The sequence below is a fragment of the Somniosus microcephalus genome, chromosome 6 (assembly GCF_052327205.1).
Source record: "Somniosus microcephalus isolate GS21.2 chromosome 6, FLI_Smic_1.0, whole genome shotgun sequence".
In the NCBI taxonomy this organism is placed as follows: domain Eukaryota; kingdom Metazoa; phylum Chordata; class Chondrichthyes; order Squaliformes; family Somniosidae; genus Somniosus; species Somniosus microcephalus.
The window spans coordinates 20,980,696-21,003,069 of record NC_140992.1 but is presented as its reverse complement, the minus strand read 5'-3'; the positions used below and the strand labels follow the sequence as shown (position 1 = coordinate 21,003,069).

General features: G+C 43.8%; 1 protein-coding gene across 3 annotated transcripts in view; it reads left to right on the top strand.

Moving 5' to 3' along the window:
* The window catches only part of LOC147115522 (E3 ubiquitin-protein ligase RNF13-like), a 317,497-nt gene that overhangs the window by 185,700 nt on the left and 109,423 nt on the right, over window positions 1-22,374 (top strand). For all 3 annotated transcript variants that reach the window (XM_085989823.1, XM_085989824.1, XM_085989825.1), the window contains one exon: window positions 18,476-18,581. In XM_085989823.1, coding sequence (XP_085845949.1) covers window positions 18,476-18,581 — 106 coding nt within the window. The remainder of the gene's footprint in view (window positions 1-18,475; window positions 18,582-22,374) is intronic.

Sequence of the window (22,374 nt, the reverse complement as noted above, 5' to 3'; positions counted from 1 at the left end):
TGAGCAATATTCCAGTCGTGGCCTGTGTCAGCCACTGTATAAATAAATGGAACTGCCCAAATAAAGTACATCAGAACATCTGGTGCAAAGACCCAAAGTGGTGAATGACTGCCAGATGGTAAATATGAAACTGAAACAAGAGAAGACTATCTCCTTCGAGGTGTAGATATTATCTCTTTTTTTTTAAACAGTAACTCCTCCCCCAAACCTTACCTCTTCCTTGTACCAATATGAGTATTTAATTAAAGAATAGGTACCGGTGTAGGAACGGAAGTTCCTATCCGAATAATGAAGTTCGACGCAGTGAAACAAGATAACCAAGTTTAATAAACAAACAACTTAACTGGTAAAACTACAGGAGCAGATGTAAACAGGTCTGTGCAGCCTCACAGCCTCTCTAAGACTGCTACTAAATACTGGAAGCTGGCGTCATGATGTCATCACGCTCTCCGCGCCAACTGGGGGTCACGTGATCGGCGTCATGACGTCATCACGCGGAAATGCAAGAAAGTACATACAGTTTAAAGGTGCAGTCCGCAGCTGCACTACACGGTAGTTAAAGGAATGATTACTAATTGCCCTGAGTCTCTTGGTGGCTCCGCCACAGGCGCCCCCCCCAGAATTCTCTAACAGACAGCGTCAAACGAACAGGAGGCTTAATGATTCTGCCTGAACGACTACGAACTTCAGACGATGGAACGTTGGGAGACGAGCCAGTGCTTGGCTGTGTCTGAAGTGGTACATCTGGGGTGGAGGAAACAGTAGCAGAAGGTGTAGACAAGGATGAGGCTGAAGCAGGCAATTTAATGGTAGACTGTTGCATAACTGGTCTAGCAGCCAACGGTGGTCGTCCACGGCGAGGTGGCTGAGCAGCAACAACTGGTTCACTCCGATCCAGATGGGCTGGTTTAAGTCGGTCGATAGAGATGGTATCGGACTTACCTCCCACTTCGACCGTGAAAAATTTCTCTCCCGCTGAGATGACACGAAACGGTCCAGCATAAGGTGGTCTGAGTGTATCTCTATGAGCATCCTGCCGAATAAAAACGTAATCGGAACTCATAAGTTCTGCCGGAACATGAGGCCTCTGTAGGTTGTGATGCGAGGTTGGAATAGGCAGGAAATTCTTTGCCACCTCGTGATGCTGCTGAGCAGGCGACCACGGTTCTGTATGTGGAGGGAGGAAATCCCCTGGTACTCTAAGTGCTTGCCCGTAGACTAACTCAGCCGATGAAGCCTGGAGGTCATCCTTGGGGGCTGTACGGAGGCCTAGCATCACCCAAGGGAGTCTGTCCACCCAGTTGGGACCACGCAAGCTGGCACGGAGGGACGCCTTTAGAGACCGATGAAACCTCTCTCATAGACCGTTTGCTTGCGGATGGTAAGCGGTGGTACGGTGCAGCTTGGTACAACTCTGACGTGAATTGTGGACCTCGGTCAGAGGAGATATCACATGACACCCCAAACCAGGCCACCCACGACGAAATAAACGCCCTGGATACGTCCGCTGTAGTAGTAGCAACCAAGGGAATCGCCTCTGGCCACCTGGTAGTACGGTCCACTATTGTCAGGAGATGCATGAAACCCCGCGAAGTGGGGAGGGGACCCACTAAGTCCACGTGTACATGATCGAACCGGCGATCAGGCACCGGGAAGATGGCCACTAGAGCCTTAACATGACGATGGACCTTTGATTTTTGACAGTCCACGCAATTGTTTGTCCAGTCCCGAACGTCTAAATGCATTCCCTTCCAAACAAATTTGCGGGACATAAGTCGTTGTGAAGCTCGCATCCCCGGGTGTGATAAGCCATGTATAACCTGAAAAATCTTCTTGCGCCATTCGACTGGCACAATGGGCCGGGGCACTCCCATGGATGTGTCACACAAGAGCGTGGTTCCTGCTGATTGGAACATAACATCGGCTACCTGCAAGCTAGAAGGCATGGTCCGATACGCCTGAACTTCGGGATCTGCCAGTTGTTCTTCCGCCAACCCGACGAAATCGATTCCCAGGTGAATTGCCTGGACTGGGGCACGCAAAAGGCAATCAGCCACGAGATTATCTTTGCCGGACACATGTCGTAAATCCGTCGTAAATTCAGATATAAATGTAAGGTGGCGCTGTTGCCGGGCTGACCACGGCTCCGCCGTTTTGGCCATTGCGAAAGTGAGCGGTTTATGGTCCACGAATACAGTGAACGGGCGCCCTTCTAGGAGAAAACGGAAATGCCGGATGGCCAAAAACAAGGCCAGCAACTCCCTGTCAAAAGTGCTATATTTTCGCTCATTCTTGCGCAGTTGGCGGCTAAAAAAGGCCAATGGCTGCCAAGTCCCGTCAACCCATTGTTCCTGAACCGCCCCGATGGCGTAATCGGAGGCATCGGTAGTAAGGGCGATGGTCGCGCCCGGGAGTGGGTGTGCAAGCATAGTTGCATCTGCCAATGCCGCCTTGGTGTCCAGGAACGCCTGGTCCATCTGTGGTGTCCAAATGATAACATCTTTACCCGACTTCCCTTTGAGTGCTTCGTACAGCGGCTGCATCAATTAGGCTGCCTTGGGGACAAAACGATGATAAAAATTTACCATCCCCAGGAACTCCTGAAGAGATTTGAGTGTATGAGGCCGCGGGAAGCCGTAACTGCCTCTACCTTGGTGGCCAGTGGAACGGCGCCTTCTGAGGTGATCCTATGCCCCAGAAAGTCAATGCTGGTTAACCCAAACTGGCATTTGGCTAGATTTATGATGAGGCCATGTTGGCTGAGACGGGCAAAGAGTGTACGTAAATGAGCCATGTGCTCCTCCTTATCCTTACTAGCAATGAGAATGTCATCCAAGTAAATGAAAATGAAGGGAAGGTCCCGTAACAGAGTCCATGAGTCGCTGAAAGGCCTGAGCCGCATTTCTCAATCCAAACAGCATGCGGAGGAACTCAAAAAGGCCAAACGGTGTGATGACCGCCGTTTTGAGGATGTCTTGAGGGTGCACAGGAACTTGGTGATATCTACGGACGAGATCTACTTTGGAAAATATTGAGTTGCCAGCCAAATGAGCCGAAAAATCTTGTATATGCGGTATTGGATACCTATCCGGCATAGTGGCTTCGTTAAGGCGTCTGTAATCCCCGCAAGGCCTCCATCCGCCACCTGGTTTAGGTACAATGTGTAGCGGGGAGGACCAAGGACTATCGCAGCGTCGGACAATCCCAAGGCGCTCCATGGTCTGAAACTCCGCCTTTGCAGCTGCAAGCTTTCCGGGTTCCAATCTTCGTGCCCGAGCGTAAACAGGCGATCCCGTTGTGGTGATGTAATGCACCACACCGTGCCTCGCGACTGCTGCCGAGAATGTAGGCCTGGTGAGCCCCGGGAACTCGCCGAGTAGGCGCCTAAACCCTTCCTGCGATGGAACCGCACAGGCAACCGACCAGGAGACAGCGGTACTGCGGTGGCAAGGCACCGTGTGGAAAGTAGACGCATTAATGAGTCGACAATGTTGGATGTCGACCAGAAAACCATAGGCACAGAAAAAATCAGCCCCCAGGATGGCCTGTGATACTTTAACCGTTATAAACTCCCACACAAAACGTTGACCTCCAAGAGTTAAATTAACTGTCCGTTTACCAAACGTGCGAATGGCCGCACCATTGGCTGCCTCGAGGGAAGGGCCGTGACCGCCGGATTGTAGATCTAGCTTTGAAACTGGCAATATACTGCACTGAGAACCAGTGTCACACAAGAATCATCGCCCTGTCCTGGAATCCGTAATGTAGAGGAGTTTCCCCGCTGAACCGACTGCCATGGTGAACTGGGTGTGTTTGTCAGACCCTGTCATCCTCATCGAAGTTTGCGGGCCTGCTGGAGATTTTTTTTCAGCGAAACTGCAGGGAGGACGGCAGCGTCGAGCCTTGGCGCCAAAACGGGCGTGGTACACACACCAGCTTGCTGGAGGAGGGCTGGACTTTGCTCGCATAGGGGAAAGGCGCCTTGTGGCTGCACAACTCTGCTGTGTGACCGTAAAAATCTTGTCTGCCTCTGCAGCAAGCTCGGCACAGTCCGTAATCGTAGAACTGGCCAAGACTGCCTGAACTGGTTCAGGTAGCTGGCAGAGGAAGAGCTCTCGAAATAAAAAACATTGGGGCTCCGAACCCAAAAGCATGAGCATTTGGCTCATCAATTCCGATGGTTTTGAGCCCCCAAGACCGAGCATAGCGATGAGCCTGCATGCACGCTCCGACTTATTTAAACCAAACACCTGTAGTAAACGAGTTTTTAGAGCTTCATACTTGCCCTCTGCCGGTGGATTGCCCAGGAGGCTGACGACCCGCGAGGCCATGGCGCTGTCTAGAGCGGAAACCACGTAATAATAACGGGTCGAATCCGCTGTAATGTCCCGGAGTGCAAACTGGGCTTCTGCCTGGAAAAACCATGCTGCTGGTTGCTGTTCCCAGAACTGCGGCAATTTAAGGGCAACGGCGTTCGTGTTCATTATAAGTATCTCGACGAAAGTTGTCCAACGAGATCGGGGTCACCAAAGTAGGAATCCGAATAATGAAGTTCGACGCAGTGAAACAAAATAACCAAGTTTAATAAACAAACAACTTAACTGGTAAAACTACAGGAGCAGATGTAAACAGGTCTGTGCAGCCTCACAGCCTCTCTAAGACTGCTACTAAATACTGGAAGCTGACGTCATGATGTCATCACGCTCTCCGCGCCAACTGGGGGTCACGTGATCGGCGTCATGACGTCATCACGCGGAAATGCAAGAAACTACATACAGTTTAAAGGTGCGGTCCACAGCTGCACTACATGGTAGTTAAAGGAATGATTACTGATTGCCCAGTGTCTCTTGGTGGCTCCGCCACACCGGTCAAGTAATATCATAAACTGAGGGTAAAGTTAGACCACTTTATAACCGTCATCCAAAATGAGAGTACAGTGTAATTGCTGCATGCTAAGTTTTTTGATAATTGTATCATTAACTTCATAAGAGTGGCTTTATCATTTAATACTTGCACAGTGCTCAATATGGACGCTGATGGTAGTGTAATCACAGTAACCTAGTCAAGTACAGGAAACTTTCTGGTATCCGGCACTGACGGGACCGAGCTGGTGCCGGTCGATCAACACTGCCGGAGAAACGAGCGCTAATGTTAAAACATACGGAGCTTCTGAGCTCCGTCTGAAGCAACAAACCCTGTTGCTTAGCAACAGCTTCAAAACAGTCGGCGCAGCTTGCAAGCATCTCTGTAGCTAAGCAACAGCTTCAGCTAGATGCTTGCAGAGCCACGACTGGAGAAAAAAGCAACGAAAAGTAAAAAAACTTATCTGAACCGACTCCTGAATTTTGCCGGTGGATAGAGCGTTCCGGACATTTAACCTCCGTTTAAACGAAAGTTTCCTGTAACTGTTAGTTACCAGGGAATAATTCAATGAAAATAAATTATACTTTTTTTTACAAATTGCTTAGACTGGTTTGTCAGCTAATAATGTTGTACAACGATGAACAGCTGTTTGAGTTAGTCATCCAGATCTGAAGACAGTTGATACTATCACAACTGCAAAATAATGCAAGGTCTTTTGTTCAGTTAGGCATTAGTTGGTCAGTATATGTATTTGAAACAGTGATTTTAAAAACCCTTCCTCTCTTTTCCTCTCCCCTCTTCAAAAAGAGCTAACAAAATTCACTGCTAAGTACTGCAGTATACTTGTCTATTACTAAGTTTTAAAGTTGCTGATGCCTCCCAGTTTGGTGTCCAAGGATTTTGGTAAGAGTAAATAAGGAGAAACTGTTTCCACTGGCAGAAAGATTGGTAACCAGAGGACATTTAAAGTAATTGTCAAAAGAGCCAGAGGTGAGATGAGATTTTTTTATGGAACAAGTTATGATCTGAAATGCACTGCCTGAAAAGCAGATTCACTAGTAACTTTCAAAGGGGAATTGGATAAATGCCTAAAAGGGAGAAAATTGCAGGGCTATGGGGAAAAAGCAGGGGAGTGGGACTAATTGGAGAACTCTTTTAAAGAGCCAGCACAAGCACGATTGGTCGTATGGCCTCCTCCTCCTTCTGTGCTGCCAAATTCTATGATTCCGGGATGAAAAAGAATGCTGATGGCCTCTAGCTCTGTGAAGACACTCATTGACATCAGCTAAGCTGTTTCAGGCAAATTGAAGGTTAGAGATGTTCTCTGTGGCGCAATAAAGAAGGGAAGTCAGGATTCTCCTAGCAAGCCAAAAGGTTTGTTACTTTTGTTCTTTTGGTGAGTGCTTTACACTGAAAATACTTGTCCAACACTTACATTCTTTCTTAAATAATACATTTCTTCCCTCATTCTTTTAAGCTTTTTCTTGAATTTTATTGGATTATACCAAATACTGGCTACGTTACAAGATAGTTGCAGATACATACTTTGAGGGTCTTCGACTTCTGTACATTGTTAACATTAAATACCGAGGGTTGCCAGGGCCGCCTCTTGATGGTAGAAGAGTTGGGGATAGGCCAGGTATTCCCCTTTATATTTGTTGTCCTCTTTCTGTTTAGATCTCCCGTAACACCTACCATCTCTATCTAAGAAGGTAAACAAACTTTATACTAGCTCTCTGCCAATGACACTTTGCCGCGAGCTATGAAGAAATATATGGCAGTGAAGCAGGATGATTCTCCCTCATCTGACCCTTGTCATTTTGCACTCCCCATAGCTGTTAACTGTGTCTGGGAAAATCATGCATGTGGGCACCCATTGTATGATTCCACAGCATAGTACTTTGGAGCTCTGCCAGTCTTCTGCCCTTTATAATGCCACAGTTTTCAAACTTTTGTGTGAGGGACCCACTGCAAATATTGGCTCACTCCCTAAGACTCCTGTTTTAACTTTGAACTGTATAGTACTGTTTTATAGCTGATTGGATTTTGTTCCTGTGACATTTAAACTACTTTTTGAATTATTTGCATAATCTGCCAAGTACACATATTTCACAGGGGAATGTATTCCTCACATTTTCAATTTCCAGTTTGGGAGCTTTCATAGTAATTTGTCTCTGAATATTTTCTAATGATAGCATGTGCATTTATTTTATGAATATTTAGTAATCTCTTCATAAATTGCATGAAGTTAGATTAAAGATTTTTTGATAAGTTGCACAATCCCCATTAAAACTCAAAGTGAGCAAGTCACCCGGTCCAGATGGGATAGAAACATAGAAGATAGGAGCAGGAGTAGGCCATTCGGCCCCTCAAGCCTGCTCCGCCATTTAATGAGATCATGGCTGATCATCCAAATTCAGTACCCTGTCCATGCTTTCTCCCCTTGATCCCTTTAGCCTCTAGAAATATATCCAACTCCTTCTTGAATATATTTAATGAATTGGCCTCAACTGCCCTGTGTGGCAGAGAATTCCACAGGTTCACCACTCTCTGGGTGAAGAAATTCCTCCTCATCTCAGTCCTAAATGGCTTACCCCTTATCCTTAGACTGTGACCCCTGGTTCTGGACACCCCAGCCACTGGGAACATCCTTCCTGCATCTAGTCTGTCTAGTCCTGTTAGAATTTTATAAGTTTCAATGAGATCCCCTCTCATTCTTCTAAACTCCAGCGAATATAAGCCTAATCGACCCAATCTCTCCTCATACGTCATTCCTGCCATCCCAGGTATCAGTCTGGTGAATCTTCGCTGCACACTCTCCATGGCAAGAACATCCTTCCTCAGATAAGGCAACCAAAACTGTACACAATACTCCAGATGTGGTCTCACCAAGGCCCTGTAGAACTGCAGCAAGACATCCTTGCTCCTGTACTCTCATCCTCTCGCTATGAAGGTCAACATACCATTTGCTGCCTTAACCGCCTGTTGCACTTGCATGCTTACCTTCAGCGACTGGTGCACAAGGACACCCAGGTCTCGTTGCACTTCCCCTTTTCCCAATCTATTGCCGTTCAGATAATCTTTCTCCCTGTTTTTGCCACCAAAGTGGATAACCTCGCATTTATCCACATTGGGCAGATGCATGGCAAATGCAGTATAATCACCCAACCTGTCCAAATCATACTGGAGTTTCTCGGCATCCTCCTCACAGCACACACGCCCACCCAGCTTTGTGTCGTCTGCAAACTTGGAGATATTACATCTAGTTCCCTCGTCTAGATCATTAATATATATTGTGAATAGCTGGGGTCCTAGTACAGATCCCTGCGGTACCCCACTATTCACTGCCTGCCACTCTGGAAAAAGACCCGTTTATTCCAACTCTTTGCTTCCTGTCTGCCAACCAGTTCTCTATCCAAGTCAGTACCTTACCCCCAATCCCATGTGCTTTGACTTTGCACGCTAATCTCTTATGCGGGACCTTATTGAAAGCCTTCTGAAAGTCCAAATACACCACACCCACTGGTTCTCCCTTATCTACTCTACCAGTTACATCCTAGGTTGCTGAGGGAAGCTAGGATGGAGATAGCAGAAGCTCTGATGACAATCTTTCAGTCCTCCTTGGATATTGGAGTAGTACCAAAGGACTGGAGGATTGCAAATGTTACACTCCTGTTCAAAAAAGGATAGGCCAATCAGCCTAATGTCAGTGGGGGCGGGGGGGAACCTATTAGAGACCATTTCAAGGACAAAATTAATTCTCCCTTGGAGAAGCATCGGTTAATAAGGGACAGCCAGCACGGATTTGTTAATGGTAGATAGTGTCTGTCTAACCTAGTTGAGTTCTTCGATGAAGTAACCGAGAGGGTTGATGAAGGTAGTGCAGTAGATGTATATATGGACTTTCAAAAGGCATTTGATAAAGTACCTCATAACAGACTTATTCAGAAAATAGAAACTTGGGTATGTAATTGGCTGAGGGATAGGAGGCAGAGAGTAGTGGTGAACAAATAAAAACAGAAAATGCTAGAGAAACTCAGCAGGTCAGGCAGCATCTGTGAAGAGAGAAACCAAGTTAACGTTTCAGGTCGATGACCTTTCGTCAGAACTGGAAAAAAGCAGGAAATGGAACAGATTTTTAAGCAAGTGAAGAGGCTGGGAAAGGGGGGAGGGGGTGAAAGAACAAAAGGGAAGATCTGTGATAGGGTGGAAGGCGGAAGAGGTTAAGAGACATTAAGAGACATTCAAGGCAAAAGGAGATGGTAATGGGACAGGTTAAGAAACAAAGGATGGCCCTAGATGAAGTGTAAATTGCGCTGGCAGAATGGAAGACAGCTGCCTTGTGGGGGAGAAGAAAAAAAGACAGAGTGTGGATAAAAATATATATATATGTATGTATGATAGGGGCCGAGGTTATGATCTGAAATTGTTGAACTCTATGTTGAGTCCGGAAGGCTGTAAAGTGCATGTTTGTCGGACTGGAGAGACTTATGCAGTGGGGTCCCCGGGGTCGGTATTAGGACCGTTGCTTTTCTTATACAGGTAGACTACCCTTTATCCGGACTTCTGAAAACCGAAACCCTCTAAAAACCGAAGGTTTTTTCGTTCAGCGTAAGTCGTGCGTACGACTTACGCTGAACGAAAAAACCTTCGGTTTTTAGAGGGTTCCGGTTGCGGAAGTTCGGATAAAGGGTAAGTCGTGCGCACGACCCCCCGCCGACCCCCCCCCCCCCCCCCCCGCCAGCCCCGACAACCGCCGACCCCCCCGCGGACCCGCCAGCCCCGACAACTGCCGACCCCGACCCCGCCAGCCGCGACAACCGCCGACCCCGCCAGCCGCCGACCCCCCCGCGGACCCCGCCAGCCCCGACAACCGCCGACCCCGCCAGCCGCCGACCCCCCCGCGGACCCCGCCGGCCCCGACAACCGCCGACCCCGCCAGCCCCGACAACCGCCGACCCCGCCAGCCCCGACAACCGCCGACCCCCCCCCCCCACCACGTACCCAGCCGGCGCCGACCCCGACTGACTTACGCTGAGCGTCAGCGTAAGTCGTGCGCACGACCCCCCGCCGACCACCCCCGCCGACCCACCTTCCGAAATCCGAAATTCTCCTTTATCCGAAACTCGGCTGGTCCCGAGGTTTTCGGATAAAGGATAGCCTACCTGTATATAAATTAATTGGACTTTGGTATAGGGAGTGCAATTTTGAAGTTTGCAGAAGATACAAAACTTGGCAATGTAGTAAATAGTGAGCATGATAGTAGTAAATTTCAGGAGGACATAGACGAATTGGTAAAATGGGCAGACACATGGCAGATGCAATTTAATGCGTGAAGTGGTGCACTTTGGGAGAACCAACATGGAGAGGCAGTATAATCTAAATGTTACTATTTTGAGAGGGGTGCAAGAGCAGAGGGACCTGGGGGGTGCACATTCACAAATCTTTGAAGGTGGGAGGGCAAGTTGATAAAGTGGTTCAGAAAGTGTATGGGATACTTAGAGGGAGACAAGCAGTGGAGTTCCCCAAGATTCAGTACTAGGACCACTGCTGTTTTTGATTCACATTAATAACTTGAACTTGGGGGTACAGGGCACAATATTGAAATTTTCAGATGACACAAAACTTGGAAGTGTAGTAAACACTGAAGAAGATGGTAATAGACTTCAAGAGGACATAGACAGGCTGGTGGAATGGGTGGACACATGACATGAAATTCAGCACAAAAAAGTGTGAGGTGATACATTTTGGTAGGAAGAATGAGGAGAGACTATACATGCTAAATGGTACAATTTTAAAGGGGGTGCAAGAAGAGAGAGATCTGGGGTGGTTGTGCACAAATCTCTGAAGGTGGCAGGACAGGTTAACAAAGCAGTTAAAGCATATGGGATCCTGGGCTTTATAAATAGAGGTATTGAATACAAAAACAAGGAAGTCATGCTAAACATTTACACATCTCTGGTTAGACCTCAGCTGGAGTATTGTGTAGAATTCTGGGCATCACACTTTCGGAAGGATGTCAAGACCCTGGAGAGGGTATAGAGGAGGTTTACCAGGATGATAGCAGGGATGAGGGAGTTCAGTTATGTGGAGAGATTGGAGAATCTTAGATTGTTCTCCTTACAGCAGTATGGGGTTTTGATGGAGCAAGCAGGGAGAAAGTATTTCCTTCGGCAAGTAGGTCAGTAACCAGAGGTCATAGATTTAAAATAATTGACAAAAGTTCTCGAGGGGAAATGAGGAGAACTTTCTTCAGAGAGGGTTGTTAAGATCTAGAATGCACTACAGGAAACTCTCTTTTAACCGGCACCTAAATAACCGTGAATCTCTGTTAACCGGCAAAATTCAGGAGTAGGTTCAGGTAAGTTTTACTTCATATTAGTGGCAGTTCCTGGATCTGTGGCTGTATAACTGGGGTTTGTGCACTTGTTGCTAAGCAACAGGGAAGCCTGGATTTGTTGCTGTGTACGGAGCGCTCGTACCTTTTAACTATACCTCTCCGTAATCCGGACTTTTTGATAAACCGGCACCACGCCGGTCCCGTTGGTGCCGGATAATGAAGAGTTTCCTGTACACGAAAGGGTGGTGGAATCAGGTTCCATAGGAAATTTTAAAAGGCAATTGGACATGTACTTGAAGATAACTCATTTGCAGGAATATGGTGAAAAAGCTGGGGAGAGAGACTAAATTGGACAGCCCTTTCAAAGAGCTGGCACAGGTATGACGAACCGAATGACCTCCTTCCGTGCTGTAAGATTCTATGATTCTATAATGCATGTGGATGAATTCCACATTTCACCCTAAAGTTGTAAACATGAAATTTATTTTAGGTACACTATCAGTTTAGATTAGTTTGGAAATAATAGATTGAAGCACTGAAATAGTGCAGTACTTGGTTTTCATTTGTTGTTATATTGTTAGCTTGCAAAGTGATGGATTCCCTGCCTGGTCTGAGAAATTGTGGCTCTTTCAGCAGTCTTTGTTAGATAAGGTGGCCAAACCCTGAGAAGATAATCACGCTGAAAGGTGAAGTGTTATGCAGCTGAACAATTGGTGCATATGAATGTATATGTGTATATATAGTAGACACATATCAGGGACAGGACGTTCACAGAAAATGAATTGGCTGCACAACCCATAACAAGTGTAAGTGAAATAAGTTCTGTTGGCCACGAAACCAGCAATTTACTGCCTGTAGACAGTTACTCTCTGGCTTTTAATCTATTTATATAGAAGTATTTGGTTTAATTTTTTTTTTGAAGAGTTCAAACTTATTTTTACTCTTTTTAACTGTCTTCAAACTAGTGGCGAATTAACATCTAGAATCACATGCCAAGTGTCCTGAAGTCAATTGATTAAAAAGAATTGAAATACAGCAAACAGTAATATTTTTTCATACCATATGTTAAGACTGAAAGGAGGTTATGTATCTCTCAAACTTATTTCGATTTGTATAGAAAACCAATTTTTTTTATAAATGAACAGGAAGCAGCTAGTTCGAGGGGGGAGGAGAGCCGCGAGAGATGGCATCAAACATATATTTCTAGTCAGCTTATCACACCTCCGATTAAAGGGAGTGCAACAAAGGTTCACTAGACTGATTCCTGGGATGAGGGGATTGAGTAGACTAGAATCATCAAATGGTTACAGCACAGTAGGAGGCCATTCGGCCCGTCAAGCCCGTGCCAGCTCTCTGCAAGAGCACTTCAGCTAGTCCCACTCCCCTGTCCTTTCCCCGTAGCCCTGCAAATTTTTTCCCTTCAGGTACTTATCCAGTTCCCTTTTGAAAGCCACGATTGACTCTGCCTCCACCACCCTCTCGGGCAGTGCATTCCAGATCGTAACCACTCGCTGTGTAAGAAAGTTTTTCCTCTTGTCACCTTTGGTTCTTCTACCAATCACTGTAAATCTGTGTCCTCTGGTTCTCGACCCTTCTGCCAATGGGAACAGTTTCTCTCTATCTACTCTGTCCAGACCCTCATGATTTTGAACACCTCTATCAAATCTCCCCTCCTTCATTGCACTCCCTCTAATCTGAGGTGTGACAAGCTGGCTGGAAAGATATGTTTGATGCCATCTCTCTCCTCTGCTATAAAAGTCTTTTGGATTCCCTTTTATGATGGCTGCCAGTCTATTCTCATACTCGCTCTTTGCCCCTCTTATTTCCTTTTTCGCTTCCCTTCTTATCTTTCTATATTCTGCCTGGTTCTCACTTGTATTCTGAATCTAACATCTGTCATACACCCCCTTTTCCTGCTTCATCTTACTCTCTATCTCTTTTGTCATCTAGTGAGCTCTGGCTTTGGTTACCCAACCCTTCCCCTTCGCGGGAATGTACCTTGACTGTACCCGAACCATCTCCTCTTTAAAGGCAGCCCATTGTTTGATTACAGTTTTGTCTGCCAACCTTTGATTCCAATTTACCCGGGCCAGATCTGTTCTCAACCCACTGAAATTGGCCCCCCTCCAGTTAAGTATTTTTACTCTAGATTGCTCCTTGTCCTTTTCCATAGCTAATCTAAAACTTATGATACTATGATCATTGTTCCCTTACTGACACTTGCTCCACCTCATTCCCCAGAACCAGATCCAGCAATGCCTCCATCCTCGTTGGGTTGGAAACGTACTGATCAAGAAAGTTCTCCTGAACACATATCAGAAATTCTTCCCCCTCTCTGCCCTTTACACTATTACTATCCCAGTCTATATTGGGATAATTGAAGTCTCCCATTATCACTACTCTATATCACCTCACTGTAATGTCCCTGCAAATTTGCTCCTCTATACCCTTCCCACTAGTTGGTGGCCTATAGAATACACCTATTGGTGTAAGGGTAGCTCTATTTCTTAACTAGGCCTTGATTAGGCCTTTATTCCCTAGAGTTTAGAACAATGAGAGGTGATCTCATTGAAACATATAAAATTCTTAAAGGGCTTGACAGGGTAGATGCTGGGAGGATGTTTTCCCTGGCTGGAGTTTCTAGAACTAGGGGTCTCAGTCTCAGAATAATGGGTTGGCCATTTAGGACTGAGAAATTTCTTTACTCAAAGGGTTATGAATCTTTGGAATTCTCTACCCCAGAGAGCTGTGGATGCTCAGTCATTGAGTAGATTCAAGACAGAGATCATTAGATTTTTGGATACTACGGGAATTGAGGTATAGTGCGGGAAGGTGGAGTTGAGGTCGAAGATCAGCCATGATCTTATTGAATGGTGGAGCAGGCTCGAAGGGCCAAATGGCCTACTCCTGCTCCTTATGTTCTTCTGCGACCTTTCGCAATAGACGAGTGGCTATGAAGAAAACTCAAACTCTTTCTCAACAGGCTGGCGATCAGTATTAATTATTTCTGTCACCAGGGTGGATGGGAAGAGGGTAGCGCCTCTGCTCACTGAATTGTGTACTAGGAATTTTCATATAAGAACATAAGAAATAGGAGCAGAAGTAGGCCATTCGGCCCCTTGAGCCTTCTCCACCATTCAATAAGATCATAGCTGATGATCTACCTCAACTCTCTTTTCCTGCACTATCCCCATATCCCTTGATTCCCTTAATATCCAAAAATGTATCGATCTCTGTCTTAAATATACTCGATGACTGAGCCTCCACAGCCCTCTGGGGTAGAGAATTCTGAAGATTCACCACCCTCTGAGTGAAGAAATATCTCCTTATAATTTCTCCTGTCTCAGCCTGTAAGGGACCCATGTTTACTTTCGCTAAACTTTTCCCTTTTACACACCTCTTGAAGCTTTTACAGTCTGTTTTTATATGTCTCGCTAGTTTACTCTCATTCTATTTTCCATTTCTTTTATCAATTTCTTGGTCCTCCTTTGCTGAATTCTAAAATCCTCGCAACCCCCCGGCTTACTACTCTTTTTGGCAACATTATAAGCCTCTTACTTTGATCTAATACTACCTTTAATTTCTCTTGTTAGGCACGGTTTGACCACTTTTCCTGCGGGGTTTTTGTGCCTTAAAGGAATGTATATTTGTTGTAAATTATGTATTAATTCTTTAAATGCTAGCCATTGCTTGTCTACCGTCATACCTTTTAATGTCGTTTTCCAATCTACCATAGCCAATTCACCCCTCATACCTACGTAGTTTGCTTTGTTTAGATTTAAGACCCTAGTTTCGGATTTAACTAAATCACTTTCAAACTCAATAAATAAATATATTATATATATATATGGCATGACATCACATCTAAAGGCTTCAGAAATCACAGTTAGCTACCTCTGCTCCTTAGCCAGTATTATATATTCACACCATCCACTGGCCCACAGACAAAGAACAAAGGAAATCCCAGCAAGAGTTGTTCCATCTTTAAATCCCTGTGCCTGGGCTTAGCTACAACTTCAGAAAGGGCAGAAATGTTGTAATTTGAACCCAAATGCATGTTATTTTTTCTTTAAATTATGTAAATATGTTTTTTTTGTAGTGTTCCCCACCCCCTCCTTCCCACTCCTCATTGAAGGGGGATTCCACGGCCACAGGATGCTACAGACTGATTGACCATGATAAGGCACCCATGATAGCCAAGACAGATCCTGTTCTTGCCAGACATCCATACATACCCATTTCCAGCAGGGGTTGCTGCAGCAGGGGTTGCTGGAAATGGGTATCAGGAACTGAAAACTGGCAAATTAACCCCCCACCCACCTTCTCTAATCTAAAGGATGTTAAAACCATGTGGTATGGCTCCGGCTACTGCTCTAGCTAGTTCAGCCAACAGTAGTTTATAGTTATGTATGAACTAGAATCATACAGCATAGAAGGAGGCCATTCGGCCTATTGAGTCTGTGCTGGCTATTTCGAGGAGCAATCCAGTTAGTCCCGCTCTTTCCCTGTATCTCTGCAATTTGTTTCTCCTTATAGTGTTTACCCAATTCCCTTTTTGAAAACTACTATTGAATCTGTATCCACCACCTTATCAGGCAGTGCATTACAAATCCTATCCGCTCGTTACGTAAAAAAGTTTTTCCTCATGTTACCTCTGGTTCTTTTGCCAGTCACCTTAAATCTATGCCCCCTCATTATCGACCCTTCAGTCATTGGAAACAGTTTCTCTTTATTTACTCTATCCAAACCCTTCATGATTTTAAATAATAGCAATGAAACATTATACAGTTAAGCAGATGGAACCATAATGTCACTTTTGTTAAACTATCATAATTAAATTAAATTTAAGATTGACATTTGTACGGCATGACAAGTTGGCAAGCTAATATGAATGCTTCTGAATTCACAGAAATCACAGAAACCCCACAGTGCAGATAGAGGCCATTTCGGCCCATCGAACCTGCACCGACACATATCCCACCCGATCCCCGTAACCCCTACACCAACACATATCCCACCCTATCCCCGTAACCCCACGTATTTAATCCCCCTGACACTAAGGGTCAATTTATCATAGCCAATCAACCTAACCCACACATCTTTGGACTGTGGGAGGAAACCGGAGCACCCGGAGGAAACCCACGCAAACACGGGGAGAATGTGCAAACTCCACACAGACAGTCACCCGAGGCCGGATTTGAACCCGGGTCCCTGGCGCTGTGAGGCAACAGTGCTAACCACTATGCCACCGTGCTGCCACCTGCAGAATTAACTGCTTATTGCAGAAATCCATTAGTTCATTGATGTCAGCTACAGGAAACTCTTTTTTTATCCGGCACCGACGGGACCGGCGTGGTGCCGGTTTATCAAAGTCCGGATTACAGAGAGCTATAGTTAAAAGGTACGAGAGCTCTGTACCCAGCAACAAATCCAGGCTTTCCTGTTGCTTAGCAACAGCTGCAGGAACCCCAGCCACAGACCAAGCGTCCCTGTTGCTTAGCAACAAGTGCAGGAACCCCGATTACACAGCCACAGGTCCAGGAACGGCCACTAATATGAAGTCAAACTTACCTGAACCTACTCCTGAATTTTGCCGGTTAACAGAGATTTCTGGTTATTTAGGTGCCGGTAAATCGAGAGTTTCCTGTACCATGAAATTCGAAGCAAGGGAGAAAAAACAAAAATTCATGACAACACCTGAGTTTCCTGACCAGATTTAAGAGACTTTTTTTTCCTTTTGCTCTTGTTGGAGGAACAGAAATTGGAGTCAGCTGGGCTTGAAAAGCTACAGCGGCAAAACACTGATTCTCAGATGAGCCACATGATGATAAATAACACATTGTTGAAATATGCATTACTAAACCATTTCCTGGCTTGTTTTCTTTTGCTTTTAAAAGATAAATAGCGAGGCTCTGCTGGAAATTGCAATCTATAGATAGCTGACTGCCTTTGCATCAAGGGGCCAAATGATTGTCAGAAGCTTTCTTTGTTCTAAAAAGGCCAGTTGAACTTCAATGTAAAACTTTGAGCCAACATCAACTGAGCTGAATTTAGCACAATTCTGGTAGACATTAATAAAGTGTGATTGGATGTTCTAGACTTTCCAAAAATAGCTAACGTTAAAGAGTCTGGTTGTTGAATAAATACATACAGACAACTGCAATCAAATATGAGCAAATTCTGGAACAATTAAAATGTTAAAAATACCACTTTAATTTTGCACTACTATTGTGTTCTTACTGTGGCACCGCAAGACAGAACAGTACAGCTGATTCCTAGTTGGTTACTCACATAGCATTAATTCATGCCCCTCAACTATCCTATTTTAATCAGGATGGCCTGACATTAAACAGCATCATGGCAAAAACATAAGTGGATTTTGCCAGCAAAATCAATGGATTTTTGTCAGTTATTTAAAAAGATTCTCCTGCCTAATCATCAGCCCAAATTCCACCATTTCAACCCCCTGCAGGTTGAGCAGAATTCATCAGAAAGTGGTGAATTTGGAAATCATTGGCTCAGCAATTTGGCAATCCTTGTTCAAGTAATATGTTGGCCAACATCGCTAAAAATAGGACTGAAACCATCTGATTTTAATTTACTCAAGTTTGCTATGCTCCTTTATTTGTTGTTGGAAACACTCTGGCAAGTGATGTTTAAAATGCATTTTTCTTTGTTTTCTATTTCAGCTATTGCCCAAGTCACGACACATTAGTTTGTAATACTTTTTGTGTTGTTACTTTTTCGTATTTTAAAAGAAAAGAACATTTGAATTCTGATCTGAAATTTGTTGAGGCAATAAATTTAAGGATTTTTTTTTCCAGTTGAGTGAAGCTATGATTGCTTTCAAAACAAAACACACAAAAAAAATCCCCAAATCATAAGGTTGATCACAATTACGCGTGCAGGTTTTAGGTGCCGGGCTGTCACAATTACATCATAGTCTAGCTCCAGTGTAGTCACCGTGACATCAGACTTGGTACTGCTACATGTTCACTACCTTGTTGCATCAGGACAAATGGTCACAATGGCCTCAGTTCATAAATATCAGTTCATAAAATCTGGGCTTCCTTTTTTTTGCGCAGCCGTTGTGTGTCAACCTGTGCTGCCTACATCACTGCTAATGTAACAATGTAATCAGCAAACCAATATGATGATCATTGTTGTTATGTGTATTCTAGCAGCATTTTTGGAATTGTGCTTTGATGGCCATCATCAGTTGCGGTATCGTAGCTATCTGCAAATATTCTTTGTTATTGTGTTTCTCCACAGTGGCCATATAGTGATACTGCCTGATTTTAGCCTTCCACTGGAGTACTATCTAATTCCATTCCTCATCATAGTGGGAATCTGTTTAATCCTGATTGCTGTTTTTATGGTATGTATTAATTTATACTTAAATGTATAATTATTGCTTTGTGAAAATGCCATCACATTAAGATGTTTGCAGAGCTTGAGCTGTGTTTTGAATGTGTACTATAATGAATAGATTACCTGTACCTGCTTGGCATTGCTGCCTGTTGATAGCCTTACCTGTACCAAGGGAATAACTGATCCCAGTGAGTCTATATTGGTGGCAAAACTGTTAACATAGCACGTATCTACTTATTCTGAGCAGGTATCAAACTCCCTATTTGTAAATGTATTTGCAGTTTTTTTTTAATTCTAGTGATCTGCCAAGACATTATTGGGAACTTGAATATATATATTCAACATTTTTCCTCTTTTCATCCAGTAACAGCATTAGAAAGAAAGAAAGACTTGCATTTATATAGCGCCTTTCACGACCACCGGACGTCTCCGTGCTTTACAGTCAATTAAGTACTTTTGAAGTGAAGTCACTGTTGTAATGTGGGAAACCTGGCAGCCAGTTTGCGCACAGCAAGGTCCCATAAACAGCAATGTGATAATGACCAGATGATCTGTTTTTGTTATGTTGGTTGAGGGATAAATATTGGCCAGGACACATTAAACATGCTGTCAGTTGTAGTGATTCTTCCATACAACATAGAGCTCCTCTGTTAGACTGAGAATGTGAAATAAGTCCCAACCTGCCACTTATTACACCACAGATGTAGTATGATGGTTTAATTTTGCAAACCATCTGTCCTCAGAGCCTTTTTGAATGGAGCTGAGAGAATAGTATTAATTTGCGTGACGTTTTGTGCTGTGGGCTTTTGACCTCTGAGAACTCGGTAAGACCTTATGCTTAGGGTGCTTAACAGCCATCAATAAGAAGAAGCTTATGTTCCATCATTGACTTGGCGTGATCTTGGGTTCCAGAGTGGGGAAAAAAAGGACTTGCATTTATATAGCACCTTTCACAACCTCGGGTCACTTTGCAACAAATGAATTACTTTTGAAGTGTAGTCACTGTTGTCATGTAGGAAACGCGGCAGCCTATTTGTGCACAGCAAGGTTCCTCCCACAAACAGCAATGAGAAAATAACCAGATCATCTGTTATTGTTAGTGTTGATTGAGGGATAAATGTTAACTGGGACACTGGGTGAACGCCTGCTATTCATCAAAAAGTGCCACGGGATATTCTATGTCCACCTGAGAAGGCAATTGGGGCCTCAGTGTCTCATCTAAAAGAACAGTGGTATTTCATTTCTCCTGGTGCTCTCAGCCAGAGGATTCAATATTGATACAACCAAGACTCCAGCCTAATCTCAAGAATCAGATAACTGTTGTAAATAGATCAGTTTTTGTTCTTTTGGTTGTTGATGTGATCTGAACCCCTTGATTAGATTACACCCTTGCAATCAATCTCTGGCACCCATTTACTCCAGTAAAAATCTGCACTTTTTGATTAGATTGTGTACCTAGTAATCATTCCAATGTAGAATAATGAAAACCTGGATATGTTTACCAGGTAATAACCCAATCAAGGGGTTGAGATGGTGTATTTATTAATTAATCTGTATATAACGTGTATGAATCTGTGTATGTATATACTGTATATAGATTTCTCTCCCCTGAAGATATTCAAAGTCATCATAGCTGATTTGAAAAAAAAAATTGAATCTGTATCAAGTGTTCATTGGAGCTTCTGACTTTGGCTCCATAATTTGAGGGGCTGAGATCTGTTTTACCATTTAATGAGTTTGTCGTCTCAACTGAAATGATGCAAAATCCTGAACTGAGACTTATTTACTTGTTCCTCGAATTCTTTTCCTAATGCAATTGTTAAAAACATTATTTTGAATTTAATCAAAGAAAGCCACGTTTAGCAAAGGCTGTTCTGTTTTAGACATTGACTTAATATTTCAAATTTTAACTAGAGCTTCATGCAGACCTTGCTTAATGGCATAATCATAAGTTAAAACGGGTATGTTTTACAACTTGTTTTACATTTTTATTTAGGGATGTTCACCTTTGGGATTTATTAAATTCAAGGAATTGAAAATAAAGTTTAAATGTTCTGTATGAATCAATAATTGTCTCGTAAAGGACCCTTGGAAGAACTTTTGATGCACCAGCCAGATGATATTCTTTACAAAAATGTCATCCCTGATTTAAAAAAAGAAAAGCTTACTAATATTCAAGATGGCAACAAACAAATTGAGTCAACTAATTTTTGTATTAAACCAAGTTCATTTTCCCCACTAGTGTCTCCTCACACCAGTATGTGGCCCATAGGACAGGCAAGTGACTATCAATGTTGCTCCATAACCAGCAGCTAAGAGGTATACTTGAGTGACGTAGGTGACTCAACCTCTGAGTTTTGTTCCCTTGGCTTCCACTTGACACCTCCCTAATGACTGGCTAGGATCAGGAATTCTTATGGGGGAATTCCTGCATTCTCTCACTCCATGGCACGGTACTTTGGCGCACAATCCCATCAGGCTGCCCCCATGTAGATAACCCTTTCAAAATATTCAGAATATAGCAGTCTACTTGACCTACCTCGTACCATATTCAATATTTATTTCCTCGGCAGCAATGCACTGTGCAATTCCACTTTTGTATCTTCAAAAAAAGATATCTTCTGTAAAAAAAAATAAAAAAAATATATATATATATATATATATATATATATTTGGAATGCATTAGTGCAAGTTTCATCTTAGTCACCGGGTGCTCTTGTCAGTGTAACTAAGTAGTTCCTCAGGCAGACCAAAATGAATAGTTGGGCGTTGGTATTACATCACATGTAAAATTTAATAGAGCTAAAATATACATAAACTTTGTAGTGGAATTTCCTGGCTTGGTGAGAGTGCTCTCTTGAGGAATCACGTGCAAAAATGACAGCGCTGATAGTTGAACTAATCTTTTCATGGAACTAATACAGGAGTAATTGTACTTTTGAGCCAAAGAAAGCCACATGACATGGGACTTTTTGTTAACTGTAAAGTCATTTCCAATCTTATGATGTTTACTCAGTTTTTAAAGGGAAATTGTGTTCACTGGAACACAATTGGAACTGCCCGATTCTAAATCTTGTGTTTACTAGTGACTCTGTTGCCCCTTGTTCTCAACAATTGTAATTGCTGACTCGAGGCAACCCGGAAGCAGACATTTTGTGCAGAATTTCTCTCTGTTGCATGTCGTGAAGTTCTGTTCCGGTAATATTGTGACCGAGTCTTGCTGAAAGTCACTGGCTGGGGCTTTCTGCTTGAGCACTCGCCAGCTCGTGCTATTCTCCCCATTCATTTCCATTGACCGGATCATAAAATATGGTAATGACAGCTATTACAATACAGGAATCCCGCCCCAACCGCGGTTTTGCTATACGCGGATTTCATGTATCCAAGGTTTCCACTCTGCGACTATTTTTGTCAACTGTGGCAGTGAAATTCGCGTATCTGCGGTTTTTAAATTTAGGAATAAGGTAAAAAAAAAACATGATTTTTATGCTATTTATATGCTTTTTATCTTTTTTATTGTGTTTATACTGGATTTGCCAACCGCGGTTTGACTAACCGCGAGGGTTTTCAGGGACGTATCCCCCGCGGTTGGGGAGGGATCCCTGTATTTAGATTTATTTGGCCATTTAGTACTAACTGCTCCACTTCCCATTTCCTTAAAGTCCTGTTTAGCATTAAAAAAAAGAAAGACTTGCATTTATATAGCATCTTTCATGACCTTTGGATGTCCCAAAGCGTTTTATCACAGAATCACACAGAATCACAGAAACCCCACAGTGCAGATAGAGGCCATTTCGGCC